Source organism: Myxine glutinosa, chromosome 14 (genome assembly GCF_964187855.1).
Source record: "Myxine glutinosa chromosome 14, kmMyxGlut1.1, whole genome shotgun sequence".
Classification (NCBI taxonomy): Eukaryota; Metazoa; Chordata; class Myxini; order Myxiniformes; family Myxinidae; genus Myxine; species Myxine glutinosa.
This window is the reverse complement of record NC_136274.1, coordinates 86,166,350-86,184,584: the sequence shown is the minus strand read 5'-3', so window position 1 is coordinate 86,184,584 and position 18,235 is coordinate 86,166,350. Positions and strand designations below refer to the sequence as shown.

The 18,235-nt window shown below is 41.3% G+C and overlaps 2 protein-coding genes across 2 annotated transcripts in view; one reads left to right on the top strand and one right to left on the bottom strand.

Moving 5' to 3' along the window:
• LOC144888887 (lanC-like protein 3) overlaps positions 1–1,346 on the top strand; it is a 34,880-nt gene extending 33,534 nt beyond the window's left edge. Inside the window, exon 7 of the mRNA XM_078768546.1 lies at positions 1,089–1,346. Within this exon, the coding sequence (XP_078624672.1) occupies positions 1,089–1,245 (157 nt within the window). The 3' untranslated portion in view covers positions 1,246–1,346. The remainder of the gene's footprint in view (positions 1–1,088) is intronic.
• Positions 1,347–11,679: 10,333 nt separating this feature from the next.
• LOC144888886 (uncharacterized) lies at positions 11,680–17,274 on the bottom strand. Its single transcript, XM_078768545.1, has 3 exons — positions 17,126–17,274; positions 14,681–14,813; positions 11,680–14,567 (listed from the first exon to the last, which is right to left on the bottom strand). The coding sequence occupies exons 1-3, from the start codon at positions 17,226–17,228 to the stop codon at positions 13,721–13,723; spliced, it is 1,083 nt and encodes a 360-aa protein (XP_078624671.1). The 5' UTR covers positions 17,229–17,274; the 3' UTR covers positions 11,680–13,720.
• Between the last annotated feature and the right edge of the window lie 961 nt (positions 17,275–18,235).

The window sequence follows — 18,235 nt, the reverse complement described above, 5'->3', positions numbered from 1 at the left end:
GAGATACACCCACACACCAAATTAGAAGTTGGTACTTCGCTTATCTTTCAAGATATTCTTCTCACAAGATTCAGACATACATGGCAGCGGCCATCTTGGATTTTGACGTGGCAACCCAATTTTAAACAGCGTTCTTCCTTATGCCGAGATACACCCACACACCAAATTAGAAGTTGGTACTTCGCTTGTTTTTCAAGATATGCAGGTTACAAGGTTCAGACATACATGGCATCAGACATACATGGCGGCGGCCATCTTGGATTTTGACGTGGGTTGCATCCACACAACAAATTCGAATGCGGTCCTTCGCTTACGCATGCACGCCTGCACGCACGCACGGACGGACGGACACACGGACGGAGGGGAAAGCCATAGTCCCCCTTTCGCTCCGCTGAGCGACGGGGTACAACAATGAAGGGGAAGAACAATGGAATGGTAATTTAGAACAATGAAGGGAAAGAACAATGTACTGGATGGTTACAATGCTGAATGGTTAGAACAATGGAATGGTAATTTAGAACAATGAAGGGGAAGAACAATGGAATGGTAATTTAGAACAATGAAGGGAAAGAACAATGTACTGGATGGTTACAATGCTGAATGGTAAGAACAATGGAATGGTAATTTAGAACAATGAAGGGGAAGAACAATGTACTGGATGGTTACAATGCTGAATGGTAAGAACAATGGAATGGTAATTTAGAACAATGAAGGGGAAGAACAATGTACTGGATGGTTACAATGCTGAATGGTAAGAACAATGGAATGGTAATTTAGAACAATGAAGGGGAAGAACAATGTACTGGATGGTTACAATGCTGAATGGTAAGAACAATGGAATGGTAATTTAGAACAATGAAGGGGAAGAACAATGTACTGGATGGTTACAATGCTGAAGCGGAAGAACAACAACACGCTTGTCTTGTTCGTTGTTTTTGCTGCCGTTGAGGGTTATTCCAAAATGATGTGAAAATCAATTGTTGTAATTGGTTTGTAGCACACGGTGTTCATTTGCATGAAGGAAGTGGCATCGATAATGCAATTTGTGCATCCTTTATTCTGAAGGTCCCCTTTTGATTCTCCTCAAGGTTCATGGAGTTCATGTTCACGGAAGAGTTTTGTCGTGGTGCCCGCACTCCGGACTCTCCCTACAGCCTATTTGAGGGCCTGGCCGGGACCGCTTGCTTCCTGCTCGACGTGATCAAACCAGAAGGAGCCGAGTTTCCTCTCTATGCCACATTGTGATCGTCGGCATGATGTACGTTGGGTTTCCACAATCGATGGTACTTTGCTCCTCTCTGCCCTGACCAAAGGCTCAGAGGAAGAATAAAAGATGCTGATCGTTATGGTTTCAAGTATGCAACAACTACTTAAACGGTACCAATTAATACCACTTTGGGGTGAAAGTAGAGCTGCAATAAACCCGATTAATCATCAAGGTAAAATTGAGAACAAACAAAAAAACGCGCATCTTGTTCAATGCCTTCATTTTAAACTAAAAAGATCAAACAAAAAAACGCGCATCTCGTTCAATGCCTTCATTTTAAACTAAAAAGATCAAACAAAAAAACGCGCATCTTGTTCAATGCCTTCATTTTAAACTAAAAATATCAAACAAAAAAACACGCATCTCGCTCAATGCCTTCATTTTAAACTAAAAAGATCAAACAAAAAAACACGCATCCTGTTCAATGCCCCCATTTTAAACTAAAAAGATCAAACAAAAAAACGTGCATCTTGTTCAATGCCTTCATTTTAAGCTAAAAAGATCAAACAAAAAAACGCGCATCTTGTTCAATGCCTTCATTTTAAACTAAAAAGATCAAACAAAAAAACGCGCATCTTGTTCAATGCCTCCATTTTAAACTAAAAAGATCAAACAAAAAAACGCGCATCTTGTGCAATGCCTTCATTTTAAACTAAAAAGATCAAACAAAGAAACGCGCATCTTGTTCAATGCCTTCATTTTAAACTAAAAAGGTCAAACAAAAAACGCACATCTTGTTCAATGCCTCCATTTAAAAACTAAAAAGATCAAACAAAAAAACGTGCATCTTGTGCAATGCCTTCATTTTAAACTAAAAAGATCAAACAAAGAAACGCGCATCTCATTCAATGCCTTCATTTTCAACTAAAAAGATCAAACAAAAAAACGCGCATCTTGTTCAATGCCTCCATTTAAAAACTAAAAATATCAAACAAAAAAAATGCGCATCTTGTTCAATGCCTTCATTTTAAACTAAAAAGATCAAACAAAACAACACGCATCTTGTTCAATGCCTTCATTTTAAACTAAAAAGATCAAACAAAAACCACGCATCTTGTTCAATGCCTTCATTTTAAACTAAAAAGATGAAACAAAAAAACGCGCATCTTGTTCAATGCCTTCATTTTAAACTAAAAAGATCAAACAAAAAACGCGCATCTTGTTCAAAGCCTTCATTTTAAACTAAAAAGATCAAACAAAGAAACGCGCATCTTGTTCAATGTCTTCATTTTAAACTAAAAAGATGAAACAAAGAAACGCGCATCTCATTCAATGCCTTCATTTTAAACTAAAAAGATCAAACAAAAAAACGCGCATCTTGTTCAATGCCTTCATTTTAAACTAAAAAGATCAAACAAAAAAACGCGCATCTTGTTCAATGCCTTCATTTTAAACTACAGAGATGAAACAAAGAAACGCGCATCTCGTTCAATGCCTTCATTTTAAACTAAAAAGATTGTAAAAACGCGCATCTTGTTGAATGCCTTCATTTTAAACTAAAATCCACTTTTACTAAAACTTCTTTTAGTAAAAGATCAAACAATTACTAAAACTTCCTTGTCCATCCACTTTCTGAATAATCTTCTCCAAGAAGTTCTGTCACTCAAGCTTTTGGGTCTCACTATCTGCCATGATCTTTCCTGGGAAAACCACATTTCAAATCTGGCCTCCAAAGCCAGTCGCCGATTGGGCATCCTCCGTCGTGCGAAGTCCTTCCTTGGCACACCTGAGCTCCTCACCACATACAAGGCTTTCATCCGCAGCTCAATGGAATACTGCTCTCCCCTCTGGGTTGGTGCTCCTGCCTCACACCTAGCTCGTCTTCACGCTGTTGAAACCAAAGCATTCAGAATCATTGGAATCTCCCGCGATGAAGCTAACTCCATGGGCCTTTCACTCACTCACCGCAGGCAGGTTGGTGGTCTTTCCGTCTTCTACCGACTCCTCTCTGGCCTTGCCCCCCCAGCTCTCTCTGGGCTCTGTCCCGCAAATATTCCTACAGGTCGCACAAGATCTGCCTGCAACCCTCTTATGGTCAAACTGCCAAAATCAAGACTCTCTGCTCACCTTCACTCCTTCATTCCTCTTTTCTCCCGCCTCTGGAACAAACTCCCTCACTCTCTTCAATCCCACTCCACCCTCCAGGTCTTTAAAACAGCTGTTCACCACCATCTCTTATCTTCCCCCATCCAAAACCTTGATCTTTTCTACCCCCGCTAATTTCACCCCAATTCCACTTTTTTGAAATACCAACTTCTGCCCTGGAAGTCCTTGGTGTCCTTGTGTTTTATACTTCTCCCTCCCCCCCCTCACCCCCCTTCCCACGCCTCCTCCCCCCCAAGCCCTCTCCCTTCCACACATCTCCCTGCTCTCAAATGTTGTGTTTGTGTGCTTCCCCTTCTCTCCCCATCTTGTTTTCCGCTCCCTCTTTTTATATATTTTGTTTGTCTGGTTGATTTGTTTGTGAAGTAAATGTTAGCTCTTTCTCAAGCCTCGATTCAGTATACAAAAAAAAAAGAAGAAAAAAAAGATGAACAAAGAAACGCGCATCTCGTTCAATGCCTTCATTTTAAACTAAAAAGATCAAACAAAAAAACGCGCATCTTGTTCAATGCCTTCATTTTAAACTAAAAAGATCAAACAAAGAAACGCGCATCTCGTTCAATGCCTTCATTTTAAACTAAAAAGATCAAACAAAAAAACGCGCATCTTGTTCAATGCCTTCATTTTAAACTAAAAAGATCAAACAAAAAAACGCGCATCTTGTTCAATGCCTTCATTTTAAACTAAAAAGATCAAACAAAAAAACACGCATCTCGTTCTCAATGCCTTCATTTTAAACTGAAAAGGTCAAACAAAAAAACGCGCATCTCGTTCAATGCCTTCATTTTAAACCAAAAAGATCAAACAAAAAAACGCGCATCTCATTCAATGCCTTCATTTTAAACTAAAAAGATCAAACAAAAAAACGCGCATCTTGTTCAATGCCTTCATTTTAAACTAAAAAGATCAAACAAAAAAACGCGCATCTTGTTCAATGCCTTCATTTTAAACTAAAAAGATCAAACAAAAAAACACGCATCTCGTTCTCAATGCCTTCATTTTAAACTGAAAGGGTCAAACAAAAAAACGCGCATCTCGTTCAATGCCTTCATTTTAAACCAAAAAGATCAAACAAAAAAACGCGCATCTCATTCAATGCCTTCATTTTAAACTAAAAAGATCAAACAAAGAAACGCGCATCTTGTTCAATGCCTTCATTTTAAACTAAAAAGATCAAACAAAAAAACGCGCATCTTGTTCAATGCCTTCATTTTAAACTAAAAAGATCAAACAAAAAAACGCGCATCTTGTTCAATGCCTTCATTTTAAACTAAAAAGATCAAACAAAAAAACACGCATCTCGTTCTCAATGCCTTCATTTTAAACTGAAAAGGTCAAACAAAAAAACGCGCATCTCGTTCAATGCCTTCATTTTAAACCAAAAAGATCAAACAAAAAAACGCGCATCTCATTCAATGCCTTCATTTTAAACTAAAAAGATCAAACAAAAAAACGCGCATCTTGTTCAATGCCTTCATTTTAAACTAAAAAGATCAAACAAAAAAACGCGCATCTTGTTCAATGCCTTCATTTTAAACTAAAAAGATCAAACAAAAAAACACGCATCTCGTTCTCAATGCCTTCATTTTAAACTGAAAAGGTCAAACAAAAAAACGCGCATCTCGTTCAATGCCTTCATTTTAAACCAAAAAGATCAAACAAAAAAACGCGCATCTCATTCAATGCCTTCATTTTAAACTAAAAAGATCAAACAAAAAAACGCGCATCTTGTTCAATGCCTTCATTTTAAACTAAAAAGATCAAACAAAAAAACGCGCATCTTGTTCAATGCCTTCATTTTAAACTACAGAGATGAAACAAAGAAACGCGCATCTCGTTCAATGCCTTCATTTTAAACTAAAAAGATTGTAAAAACGCGCATCTTGTTGAATGCCTTCATTTTAAACTAAAATCCACTTTTACTAAAACTTCTTTTAGTAAAAGATCAAACAATTACTAAAACTTCCTTGTCCATCCACTTTCTGAATAATCTTCTCCAAGAAGTTCTGTCACTCAAGCTTTTGGGTCTCACTATCTGCCATGATCTTTCCTGGGAAAACCACATTTCAAATCTGGCCTCCAAAGCCAGTCGCCGATTGGGCATCCTCCGTCGTGCGAAGTCCTTCCTTGGCACACCTGAGCTCCTCACCACATACAAGGCTTTCATCCGCAGCTCAATGGAATACTGCTCTCCCCTCTGGGTTGGTGCTCCTGCCTCACACCTAGCTCGTCTTCACGCTGTTGAAACCAAAGCATTCAGAATCATTGGAATCTCCCGCGATGAAGCTAACTCCATGGGCCTTTCACTCACTCACCGCAGGCAGGTTGGTGGTCTTTCCGTCTTCTACCGACTCCTCTCTGGCCTTGCCCCCCCAGCTCTCTCTGGGCTCTGTCCCGCAAATATTCCTACAGGTCGCACAAGATCTGCCTGCAACCCTCTTATGGTCAAACTGCCAAAATCAAGACTCTCTGCTCACCTTCACTCCTTCATTCCTCTTTTCTCCCGCCTCTGGAACAAACTCCCTCACTCTCTTCAATCCCACTCCACCCTCCAGGTCTTTAAAACAGCTGTTCACCACCATCTCTTATCTTCCCCCATCCAAAACCTTGATCTTTTCTACCCCCGCTAATTTCACCCCAATTCCACTTTTTTGAAATACCAACTTCTGCCCTGGAAGTCCTTGGTGTCCTTGTGTTTTATACTTCTCCCTCCCCCCCCCCCACCCCCCTTCCCACGCCTCCTCCCCCCCAAGCCCTCTCCCTTCCACACATCTCCCTGCTCTCAAATGTTGTGTTTGTGTGCTTCCCCTTCTCTCCCCATCTTGTTTTCCGCTCCCTCTTTTTATATATTTTGTTTGTCTGGTTGATTTGTTTGTGAAGTAAATGTTAGCTCTTTCTCAAGCCTCGATTCAGTATACAAAAAAAAAGAAGAAAAAAAAGATGAACAAAGAAACGCGCATCTCGTTCAATGCCTTCATTTTAAACTAAAAAGATCAAACAAAAAAACGCGCATCTTGTTCAATGCCTTCATTTTAAACTAAAAAGATCAAACAAAGAAACGCGCATCTCGTTCAATGCCTTCATTTTAAACTAAAAAGATCAAACAAAAAAACGCGCATCTTGTTCAATGCCTTCATTTTAAACTAAAAAGATCAAACAAAAAAACGCGCATCTTGTTCAATGCCTTCATTTTAAACTAAAAAGATCAAACAAAAAAACACGCATCTCGTTCTCAATGCCTTCATTTTAAACTGAAAAGGTCAAACAAAAAAACGCGCATCTCGTTCAATGCCTTCATTTTAAACCAAAAAGATCAAACAAAAAAACGCGCATCTCATTCAATGCCTTCATTTTAAACTAAAAAGATCAAACAAAAAAACGCGCATCTTGTTCAATGCCTTCATTTTAAACCTAAAAGATCAAAAAAAAAACACGCATCTTGTTCAATGCCTTCATTTTAAACTAAAAAGATCAAACAAAAAAACGCGCATCTTGTTCAATGCCTTCATTTTAAACTAAAAAGATCAAAAAAAAAACGCGCATCTTGTTCAATGCCTTCATTTTAAACTAAAAAGATCAAACAAAAAAACGCGCATCTTGTTGAATGCCTTCATTTTAAACTAAAAAGATCAAAAAAAAAACGCGCATCTTGTTCAATGCCTTCATTTTAAACTAAAAAGATCAAAAAAAAACGCGCATCTTGTTCAATGCCTTCATTTTAAACTAAAAAGATCAAAAAAAAAAACGCGCATCTTGTTCAATGCCTTCATTTTAAACTAAAAAGATCAAACAAAAAAACGCGCATCTTGTTCAATGCCTTCATTTTAAACTAAAAAGATCAAACAAAAAAACACGCATCTCGTTCTCAATGCCTTCATTTTAAACTGAAAAGGTCAAACAAAAAAACGCGCATCTCGTTCAATGCCTTCATTTTAAACCAAAAAGATCAAACAAAAAAACGCGCATCTCATTCAATGCCTTCATTTTAAACTAAAAAGATCAAACAAAGAAACGCGCATCTTGTTCAATGCCTTCATTTTAAACTAAAAAGATCAAACAAAAAAACGCGCATCTTGTTCAATGCCTTCATTTTAAACTAAAAAGATCAAACAAAAAAACGCGCATCTTGTTCAATGCCTTCATTTTAAACTAAAAAGATCAAACAAAAAAACACGCATCTCGTTCTCAATGCCTTCATTTTAAACTGAAAAGGTCAAACAAAAAAACGCGCATCTCGTTCAATGCCTTCATTTTAAACCAAAAAGATCAAACAAAAAAACGCGCATCTCATTCAATGCCTTCATTTTAAACTAAAAAGATCAAACAAAAAAACGCGCATCTTGTTCAATGCCTTCATTTTAAACTAAAAAGATCAAACAAAAAAACGCGCATCTTGTTCAATGCCTTCATTTTAAACTAAAAAGATCAAACAAAAAAACACGCATCTCGTTCTCAATGCCTTCATTTTAAACTGAAAAGGTCAAACAAAAAAACGCGCATCTCGTTCAATGCCTTCATTTTAAACCAAAAAGATCAAACAAAAAAACGCGCATCTCATTCAATGCCTTCATTTTAAACTAAAAAGATCAAACAAAAAAACGCGCATCTTGTTCAATGCCTTCATTTTAAACTAAAAAGATCAAACAAAAAAACGCGCATCTTGTTCAATGCCTTCATTTTAAACTACAGAGATGAAACAAAGAAACGCGCATCTCGTTCAATGCCTTCATTTTAAACTAAAAAGATTGTAAAAACGCGCATCTTGTTGAATGCCTTCATTTTAAACTAAAATCCACTTTTACTAAAACTTCTTTTAGTAAAAGATCAAACAATTACTAAAACTTCCTTGTCCATCCACTTTCTGAATAATCTTCTCCAAGAAGTTCTGTCACTCAAGCTTTTGGGTCTCACTATCTGCCATGATCTTTCCTGGGAAAACCACATTTCAAATCTGGCCTCCAAAGCCAGTCGCCGATTGGGCATCCTCCGTCGTGCGAAGTCCTTCCTTGGCACACCTGAGCTCCTCACCACATACAAGGCTTTCATCCGCAGCTCAATGGAATACTGCTCTCCCCTCTGGGTTGGTGCTCCTGCCTCACACCTAGCTCGTCTTCACGCTGTTGAAACCAAAGCATTCAGAATCATTGGAATCTCCCGCGATGAAGCTAACTCCATGGGCCTTTCACTCACTCACCGCAGGCAGGTTGGTGGTCTTTCCGTCTTCTACCGACTCCTCTCTGGCCTTGCCCCCCCAGCTCTCTCTGGGCTCTGTCCCGCAAATATTCCTACAGGTCGCACAAGATCTGCCTGCAACCCTCTTATGGTCAAACTGCCAAAATCAAGACTCTCTGCTCACCTTCACTCCTTCATTCCTCTTTTCTCCCGCCTCTGGAACAAACTCCCTCACTCTCTTCAATCCCACTCCACCCTCCAGGTCTTTAAAACAGCTGTTCACCACCATCTCTTATCTTCCCCCATCCAAAACCTTGATCTTTTCTACCCCCGCTAATTTCACCCCAATTCCACTTTTTTGAAATACCAACTTCTGCCCTGGAAGTCCTTGGTGTCCTTGTGTTTTATACTTCTCCCTCCCCCCCCCCCCCCACCCCCCTTCCCACGCCTCCTCCCCCCCAAGCCCTCTCCCTTCCACACATCTCCCTGCTCTCAAATGTTCTGTTTGTGTGCTTCCCCTTCTCTCCCCATCTTGTTTTCCGCTCCCTCTTTTTATATATTTTGTTTGTCTGGTTGATTTGTTTGTGAAGTAAATGTTAGCTCTTTCTCAAGCCTCGATTCAGTATACAAAAAAAAAGAAGAAAAAAAAGATGAACAAAGAAACGCGCATCTCGTTCAATGCCTTCATTTTAAACTAAAAAGATCAAACAAAAAAACGCGCATCTTGTTCAATGCCTTCATTTTAAACTAAAAAGATAAAACAAAGAAACGCGCATCTCGTTCAATGCCTTCATTTTAAACTAAAAAGATCAAACAAAAAAACGCGCATCTTGTTCAATGCCTTCATTTTTTTTTTTTTTTTTTTTTTTTTTTTTTTTGTATACAAGATCGAGGCTCGTGAAAGAGCGAAATTTTAAACTAAAAAGATCAAACAAAAAAACGCGCATCTTGTTCAATGCCTTCATTTTAAACTAAAAAGATCAAACAAAAAAACACGCATCTCGTTCTCAATGCCTTCATTTTAAACTGAAAAGGTCAAACAAAAAAACGCGCATCTCGTTCAATGCCTTCATTTTAAACCAAAAAGATCAAACAAAAAAACGCGCATCTCATTCAATGCCTTCATTTTAAACTAAAAAGATCAAACAAAAAAACGCGCATCTTGTTCAATGCCTTCATTTTAAACCTAAAAGATCAAAAAAAAAAACACGCATCTTGTTCAATGCCTTCATTTTAAACTAAAAAGATCAAACAAAAAAACGCGCATCTTGTTCAATGCCTTCATTTTAAACTAAAAAGATCAAAAAAAAACGCGCATCTTGTTCAATGCCTTCATTTTAAACTAAAAAGATCAAACAAAAAAACGCGCATCTTGTTCAATGCCTTCATTTTAAACTAAAAAGATCAAAAAAAAAACGCGCATCTTGTTCAATGCCTTCATTTTAAACTAAAAAGATCAAAAAAAAACGCGCATCTTGTTCAATGCCTTCATTTTAAACTAAAAAGATCAAAAAAAAACGCGCATCTTGTTCAATGCCTTCATTTTAAACTAAAAAGATCAAAAAAAAAAACGCGCATCTTGTTCAATGCCTTCATTTTAAACTAAAAGATTTCAAGCATTTTATAAACTAGTATACCCGCTCACTACGGGAGCGGTAAGAAGGGTCATCCCTCTTTGGGGTATACAAGATTACAGTCAATCTATGGGCGGGTCTCGATAACATTTGGTGTGTGTTCATTTACCAAGTTTCTTGTGGAGAGATCGCCAAGTGGTTTAAGCATTCGAGCAAGCACTCCATTCAAAACCATTAAGGAACGGCTGGCTTGGCAAGCACTAGCTAGCTGCTTGGTAAAAGAGCACAACCCGGGCTTCCCTTTCAGTTTCGTATAAACAGCAGTAGCGGCTTTTTCAAAAGTTAATCCCACACCTTTGTGGTTTATAATATTTTTACTTCTGGTAGGACGTGCTCCCACGAAAACGCCACGATAAAGCTAGCTTAACACGGATATACACCTCAACATGCAACATAAGGGTTACACAGCATCTACTCCTCATCTGAGACGTGAGCAGTTCCATTCTGACCCGAGGAGAGTCGTTCGTACCAAATAAGTTGGAAATGGGACGTGCTGCTTCCTCACTTGACGTACAGCATTTGGGCAATGGAGCACCATGAACAAACCCCCATAGGTTGGCATCCAAAGGAGAAGAGGAAGTAATTCCAAGCCGAGGACGGAGAAAAGTGACATCGAAAAGATGGCATCGGGTTTTTTTTGCTCATGTTGAAGGCTTCAGAAGGCAGTACGAACCACGTAGTCCTCATTGAGGCTCAGCCTTAGATCAAAGAATTGCATAATGGTAAAGAGAAGAGAGCATGTAAAGGTGAGTGAAAATGAGTAAGAAAAGTGTGTGATGGAAAAGTGTGTGTGGTGTTTGTTTTGTGAGAAAGAGAGGTCGAAGTTAGGCCCGGTAGCTATAGTTTGAATGAGGCAGGAAGTAAGACCAGCAATCCTGACACGGAGAGGGTAAGATGGTCCGGGCACCACTTTAACGCTCCTAAATCAGAATGGTATTACTACCCTGGGCGGTTGCTGTCTGCAACCTACTACCTAATTACAATACCCAAAGTACCCAAATCAAAGCACAGTACCGTACCCAAAAAGTACAAAGTACCCACAGCTGGTACAGTACCCAAAGTGCTCTGTGAAATGACATCACTTCCCCCAAGCTCAGTGGCTGGGTTTGTCTGAAGCAAAGTTTGGTTGTTGTGTGTGATGTTATATCTCCTCCATGAGCCTTATCCCATGTTAACAAATAGAATCCTGGAATTTGAAGATGACATCAACATCGACAGAGCTACATCTGATTACATCAACATTACCTACCTGTGCTCCATGACCTTGTTTAGCCTCACTCATTACAAACTTCACAGCCATGCATCCCAGCATGAGCAATGGCTCACTTGGCAATAGAAAACAGGTGAACCAAGCCTCCTGGGTCACCTGAGGAACATCTTTCATGTGATACCTCTTAACCCTGACACCGTCATAATGACTCTTCCACACACATCATTCCCATTTGCTCATTTGAAAAACTCTCCATTCAACATCAGCTGCTCCTCCAGCACAGTCTGTAGGACAAGGAATGCAAAAATATTTTATTCAAAAGCAGGAAAAAAGTGAATAATAGAAAAGCCGACAAATTCACTAACTAACCTAACTCGGACTCCAAACATTGTCCGATAACGATTTTGCTTTTGCTTGAGCCAAACATTTAGAAAACACGAAACATTTAGTCAACCACTTTGAGCAAGCCGCTGCACCACCACCCCCACCACCGAGTTAAAATGGCGACGTGACGAGTTAAAATGGCGACGTGACGAGTTAAAATGGCGACGTGACGAGTTAAAATGGCGACGTGACGAGTTAAAATGGCGACGTGACGAGTTAAAATGGCGACGTGACGAGTTAAAATGGCGACGTGACGAGTTAAAATGGCGACGTGACGAGTGAACATGATAAGGAAACAACGTGGGGACGCTCCAAACGTTACAAAGGAGTCTTTTGCTTGGAGGAATAACAAAAGCAAATTTAAAATGTGCACTAAGTAACAAGCATAATTATCAATATGTAAATTCAAAAGTCGACAAAACCAGGGGCCGGTTAATTTCCACACGAGCACCTTTTCCCATAAGAACCGAGTACCGGAGTGAATCGCACAAAGCACATGAATCAATATTCATCGCCAAAGCCATATCGATCGGTGAAAGAAACCCCCGGAACAAATCCGCCATTTTGGTGTCGTGTTCATCATCACAAAATGTTACGTTTCTCACAGAGAAACCCGTGTACATTGTCGGCACAATGACAAATAAAATCAACCAAAAGGTGTCATCGTGGTTTGTGCAGTAATAATCATCTCTGAGTGTCTCAAACTGAACGTATAAAATGTCACAATCCAAAAGAGAACGTCCATGTACATAAAAATCACATGACGTGAAGCACGTGTGTTCAAACCGCAAAACTGTAATCACCACCAAAGGTGGATGGAGGTTATGTTTTCACCCCTATCTGTTTGTTTGTCCGTTTGTTTGTTTGTTTGTGAACAAAATATCTCAAAAAGTTGTGGACGCATTCGGACGAAATTTGACAGAGGTGTAGCGTATATGACAGGAACGAAATGATTAGATTTTGGTGAAGATCCGGATCCGGCTACTAGAATTTTAAAAGTGATTCTTCACCATTGGGAGATAGGGCCAGAAACGATACATAGCAGGATATCTCAAAAAGTTGTAGATGGTTTTGGATGAAACTTGGTGGAGTGGTTGGGCGTGTGACAAAGACAAATAGATTCGATTTTGGTGAAGATTGGAATATGGATTCGGATATGAGGATTATTTAATTTTTTAAGTGATTCCTCACCATTGAGTGATGGGGCTAAAACCAACATTTATCAGGATATCTCAAAAAGTTATGGATGGATTTGGACGAAACTTGGTGGAGATGTTGTGTGTGTGTGACAAGGAAGAATCGATTTAATTTTGTGAAGATCTGGATACGGATCCGGCAAGTAGAATTTTTAAAGTGATTCTTCACCATTGGGAGATAGGGCCAAAAACGATACATAACAGGATATCTCAAAAAGTTGTGGACGGATTCGGACGAAATTTGACAGAGATGTGGCGTATGTGAGAAGGACGAAATGATTCGATTTTGGTGAAGATCTGGATCCGGATAGTATAATTTTTCAGGTGATTCTTCACTTTGAGAGATAGGGCCATAAACGATATATAGCAGGATATCCCAAAAAGTTGTGGACAGATTATTTTGATTAAATGTGATTCTGTATTGTGATATTCTGGTCTACTCTGGGATACAAAACGTAAACTGTTCAACTGCCGGAGGTATGTCTCTACTGAGTAACGTGCTAGTTTGGAATGTAAATACGGAGAGTACAAGTAACAGAGTAAAATAACTCAATTTTCCATGACTTTCCATTCATAGAAACAACAAAATGGCTCCTGGGGACATCATTTTACCATTGATGAACAACAAACATCATGATACCATCACGATAATCGACTATTTGGTCAAATCCACAGATTCAATGAACATGTGACACCTTCACACATAATCAAACTTCAACATCTCTGACATCGTCATCGAGTATTTTTTTCGGCTTCAGTGGAGGCTTTGGGACATTGTTTGACCGATTACTTGGCGCATTTTCATCAAGGTTTTCTCTCGAATGTGTGCGTCTTGGATTAGTTTCAGAGTATTTGTCTTGGTCATCAACAAGACTCTCCTGAGATCTAGTACGGCGTGGGTGGTCATCGTTGCTGTAACTCTCATCCCGACTGTCATAATCTTCCCGACCACGGCCATGATTGTCCCGACCACGGCCATATAATTGTCCCGACCACGGCCATAATCTTCCCGACCACGGTCATAATCTTCCCGACCACGGCCATAATCTTCCCGACCACGGCCATAATCTTCCCGACCACGGCCATAATCTTCCCGACGACGGCCATAATCTTCCCGACCACGGCCATAATTGTCCCGACCACGGCCATAATTGTCCCGACCACGGCCATAATCTTCCCGACCACGGTCATAATCTTCCCGACCACGGCCATAATCTTCCCGACCACGGCCATAATCTTCCCGACCACGGCCATAATCTTCCCGACCACGCCCATAATCTTCCCGACGACGATCGTCACCGGAGCTGTCATCTCGACCGTAGTTTTCCCGACGACGATCGTCATCATGGTAGTTGTCATCACGACGCCGATCATAATCATCACGACGACGATCAAAATCATCCCGACGACGATCATTGTTACGGTCGCCGTTATCACGATGTCTGTCATAACCGTCAGTGTAACGATGGTCAGAACGCTCATCATAATGTTCATCCTTGTCTACATAATTGAGATTGCGGTCTTCATCATTTCCATCCCTGGGGTCAAAATCTTGATGGCCCGGTGGAATTGGACTTTTATCATCTCTCCTGTATTCCTCCCTTGAGGGTTGGGATAATGGAAAAGCAATGATGAAAAGGTCAGTGGTGTTAGATTTTAATGGCCGAGTTGTGATGTCTGATTCAGTGCAGGGCACTGATGCTATTGTACTTACGTCATCGAATAATTGTCGTCAATATTCTTTCGATTTCTTCTCCTCACACAACAGACGACCACAACAATGATGAGGATCAGCAGGAGTACCCCCCCTGCCATCGCGCCCATGTACAGCAAGGCGTTGCTTTTGGCTGGTGGGACAGGGCACGGTCACAGATAGAAAAAGTCTCAGTTCACAATGTCAGTCATATAATTGTCCCATAAGTAGGAATAATGGAACCGAACGGAATTTTATTACCGGTCTCAAAATCAAATCTCAATTAGTGTGAACAGCAAACTACAGAATGGTATCTGTGCATTTGGCTTGGTGTTCAACTTACATGCGGTTGTGTTTCACAGGTCGAGGTAGAGTTGTTTAAAGATATGGTTTAACCAATGTATTTTACCTTTATCTGGAAAGAAAGAGCAAGCGAGAAGGACATATATATGCTAGGAATGTGCGACAAATCGGAGATCAAGTCCCCCCAGGATTCCTTTTTTTGTATACAAGGTCAAGGCTCATGGAGGAGCTAGAACACCGAACGGATCAGGACACAACAGAACAAAAGGAACAGTAGAAAGAGGGGAGAAGACCAACAGCAGGGTTGAAGGATACAACAGAGGGAGACTCAGCCAAATGAGGGAAATGGGAAGGAAAGAGGGGTGGATAAATTGGATACACATGATCGATTTTGAGTAGGTGGTACACCACCCTCTCACGAAACCCCCCTTCCTTTTTCTAACCTCCAACATAACTTAACTTTCTTGCGAGCAATACATTTTCTCAACCAAATGTTGAGAGCTGTGTGTCTGCGAACCACCATTGGAAAGAAGGTCACGAGGCCTCTGACTTGCAATTTGATGTTTCCTCATCTACTCGTCGTCTCTCTACTCTTTTCCTGTTTGTTTATTCCCTTGCTTGTGCCCAACTCTGAGCCCATTGCATATTGCCTTTTTAAACTCAGTCACCTCACTCTTCCATGAGGCTCCATCATGTATAAAGAATAAAAAGGGCGATTTTGGTCCCAGGAACAGACAGACACAACTCAGGTGATTCATCAAAGGTATTGTCGTGTGGCCGCCTTTGATGAAAATCAGGCGGTCACGGATGCCGATCGCGAAGGCCTTAGCTCTCGAGGTGAAAACTCAATGGCGGACTCGAAGATAGACAGCTGTACAAAATAGCGCGGGGTGGAGGGGTGGCGCAAGACCCCTGCAGTCTTACCTGTTCTCGGGGCGTCTCCAATGCTGCTGCAAATTAAATAAATCACACGGAAAACTGCATTCAAGTATATACAGAAAATAATACAAGGATTTATTAACGGTTCCGAGAACAAAGAAATGCCGCGCTATGATGCTCTAAACCCCCTATATGGAGTACTCCCACTCGACAGACTTATTAAACAAACAACAGGGCAGATGACGAAATGAACAAAGCGGGTGTGTGTGTGGTGCGTTCTTAGCTTTGCTCGCTTGGGAGCGTGGCGTGGAGATAGTGCAGGCCTCGGACAGCTAGGCCTCGACATGTGGGTGGGAAGGGGGTCTCCCCGACGCGATTCACTCGCCGGCCCCGGTCCTCTCGCACCGCGACTCTCGAACGCTCACTCCGTCCGGAGGACCACGGTTCCAGCCGCTGTCGTCTCTGCTCGGCGCTCTGGTAATGGTGGGTGGTTGGCGATGGTACGCGCGAGGCCACGAACGCGGCCACTAACGGGGCCACCAACGGGGCGAACCTCGGCACAACAGCCGTCCATGCAAGCACGCGATCCGATCGCAGGGTAGATGGGAGAGAACGAAGGAAGGAAGGAACGAGAGGGAAATGTCCAGCGCACTTAATCGCTTCTGAATTCTCTGTGCTCCCCGAAATGGCGTCTGCTCTGCCTCATGTCCAACTCCGAACTCTTCTTCTTCTCCTTCGCATCGTCACTTCCCTCACGTCACCATCCCGCCCTCTTGTGACGTCCATCGGTCCGCCTTCCCCCATGACGTCAAAAGATATGCCCCCTTTTCATCGTGTCTCGGCAGGGCGTGTCTCAGCCTGCCCATTTTGGTGGGTGTTGTTTTATTGATGTGAAAGGGAAGGGAATTAATTAATGTGGGTGTGCTCGGGGCATGAATTCCTACTGTCCAGGTGCGGTGCCAAAAGGGACATTGGATTGACCACAGAGGTGGGAAAACACACAAAGTTACCCTTATCGCCCTGACTACTTAGCACTTCCTGTCCTCGTACAGGAAACACATACACAATTATCCCGACATACGCCTACACATACTAACTTAAAGGTACATAGTGGGTTCTAGCTATCGCGACATCCCGGGGCATTCGACCTACACAGATCTACCTACATCTAGGTATTCATCTAACCCCCCTGACATAACATTATTTAGCCAAACACAAAGAGAGGCACACAACGAACAAAACTGACGATGTTCAACATAAAACATCCTTATGTACATGACTCACGGTAAGAGACGGTCAATTGATAGTCGGATGACAGCTCACCCATCTTGTTTTTGGATGTACACTGGTAGATTCCATTGTGACTTTGAAGGGACAGGTTCTTCATCGTAAGAGTCCCAGCATCGGCGTCTGAGGAACAAAGGGAATTGCTCAATAAAACCGTGTGTTGAGAATAGTGTGTGCACACACCAGAAGGGAATTACTCAATAAAACCACATGTTGAGAAGCGTGTGTGCACACACCAGAAGGGAATTACTAAAAAAAAAACCACGTGTTGAGAAGGGTGTGTGCACACACCAGAAGGGAATTACTCAAAAAAACCATGTGTTGAGAAGGGTGTGCACACACCAGAAGGGAATTACTCAATAAAACCACGTCTTGAGAAGGGTGTGTGCACACACCAGACGGGAATTACTCAAAAAAACCACGTGTTGAGAAGGGTGTGTGCACACCAGTGATGTCAATAAGTCACTTGAGTTAAGTCTCAGGTAACTCGCAGGTGCCTAGGGTCAAGTGTCAAGTCACCGTGACCGTCGTATTACTTCAACTGTCACGTGCCACATTTACTTGTAAACCAAATGGAGTTCCAGCTCTCACTGAGTTAAGACAGGTGGATTCATTATTATAGTGTACTAGCAGAAGTACCCGGCGTTGCCGGGCTGGGGGGGGGGGGGGATTGGGGGGGTGGCAGGAGAGGAAGGGGGTTCATATATATGCTGGTGGGTGAATGTGGCTCACGCCTCTGAGTTAAGTATGATGCCGATCAGGAAGAAGAAGAAGCCGTACTTCCAAATGCGTACACTTCCGGAATTGTTCGATTTATTTGTATTCAAATGCCTGGTGTTTGTTTTGTATTTGTTTATGCGAATGTGTACTTGTATATAACTGTCATTAATTTTGAAAAGCTTAGGCACTGTCGAGCATTTTTTTTTTTTTTACTCCAAAAAACCTTTTTTTTTTTCAATTTTGTTTTTGGCCTAAAACACTCCCAGGCACCCACTGATGAACCTCTGAAAGTTTGACTAAGATCCGTTCAGCCATCTCTGAGAAAAATGGCGACACACAGACCAACATCTCTCTTATATCGTAGATTGTCGCGTGACTGCTTTCAGT

Bases quoted from the DNA above. Each gene is read 5' to 3' on its own strand.
- LOC144888886 (XM_078768545.1), bottom strand. From the start codon at position 17,228: ATGAAGAACCTGTCCCTTCAAAGTCACAATGGAATCTACCAGTGTACA. The intron at 14,814-17,125 runs GTGAGTCATGTA...CTGTCCCACCAG, and splicing joins TCAATTGACCGTCTCTTACC to CCAAAAGCAACGCCTTGCTG. The intron at 14,568-14,680 runs GTAAGTACAATA...CCAACCCTCAAG, and splicing joins GACGACAATTATTCGATGAC to GGAGGAATACAGGAGAGATG.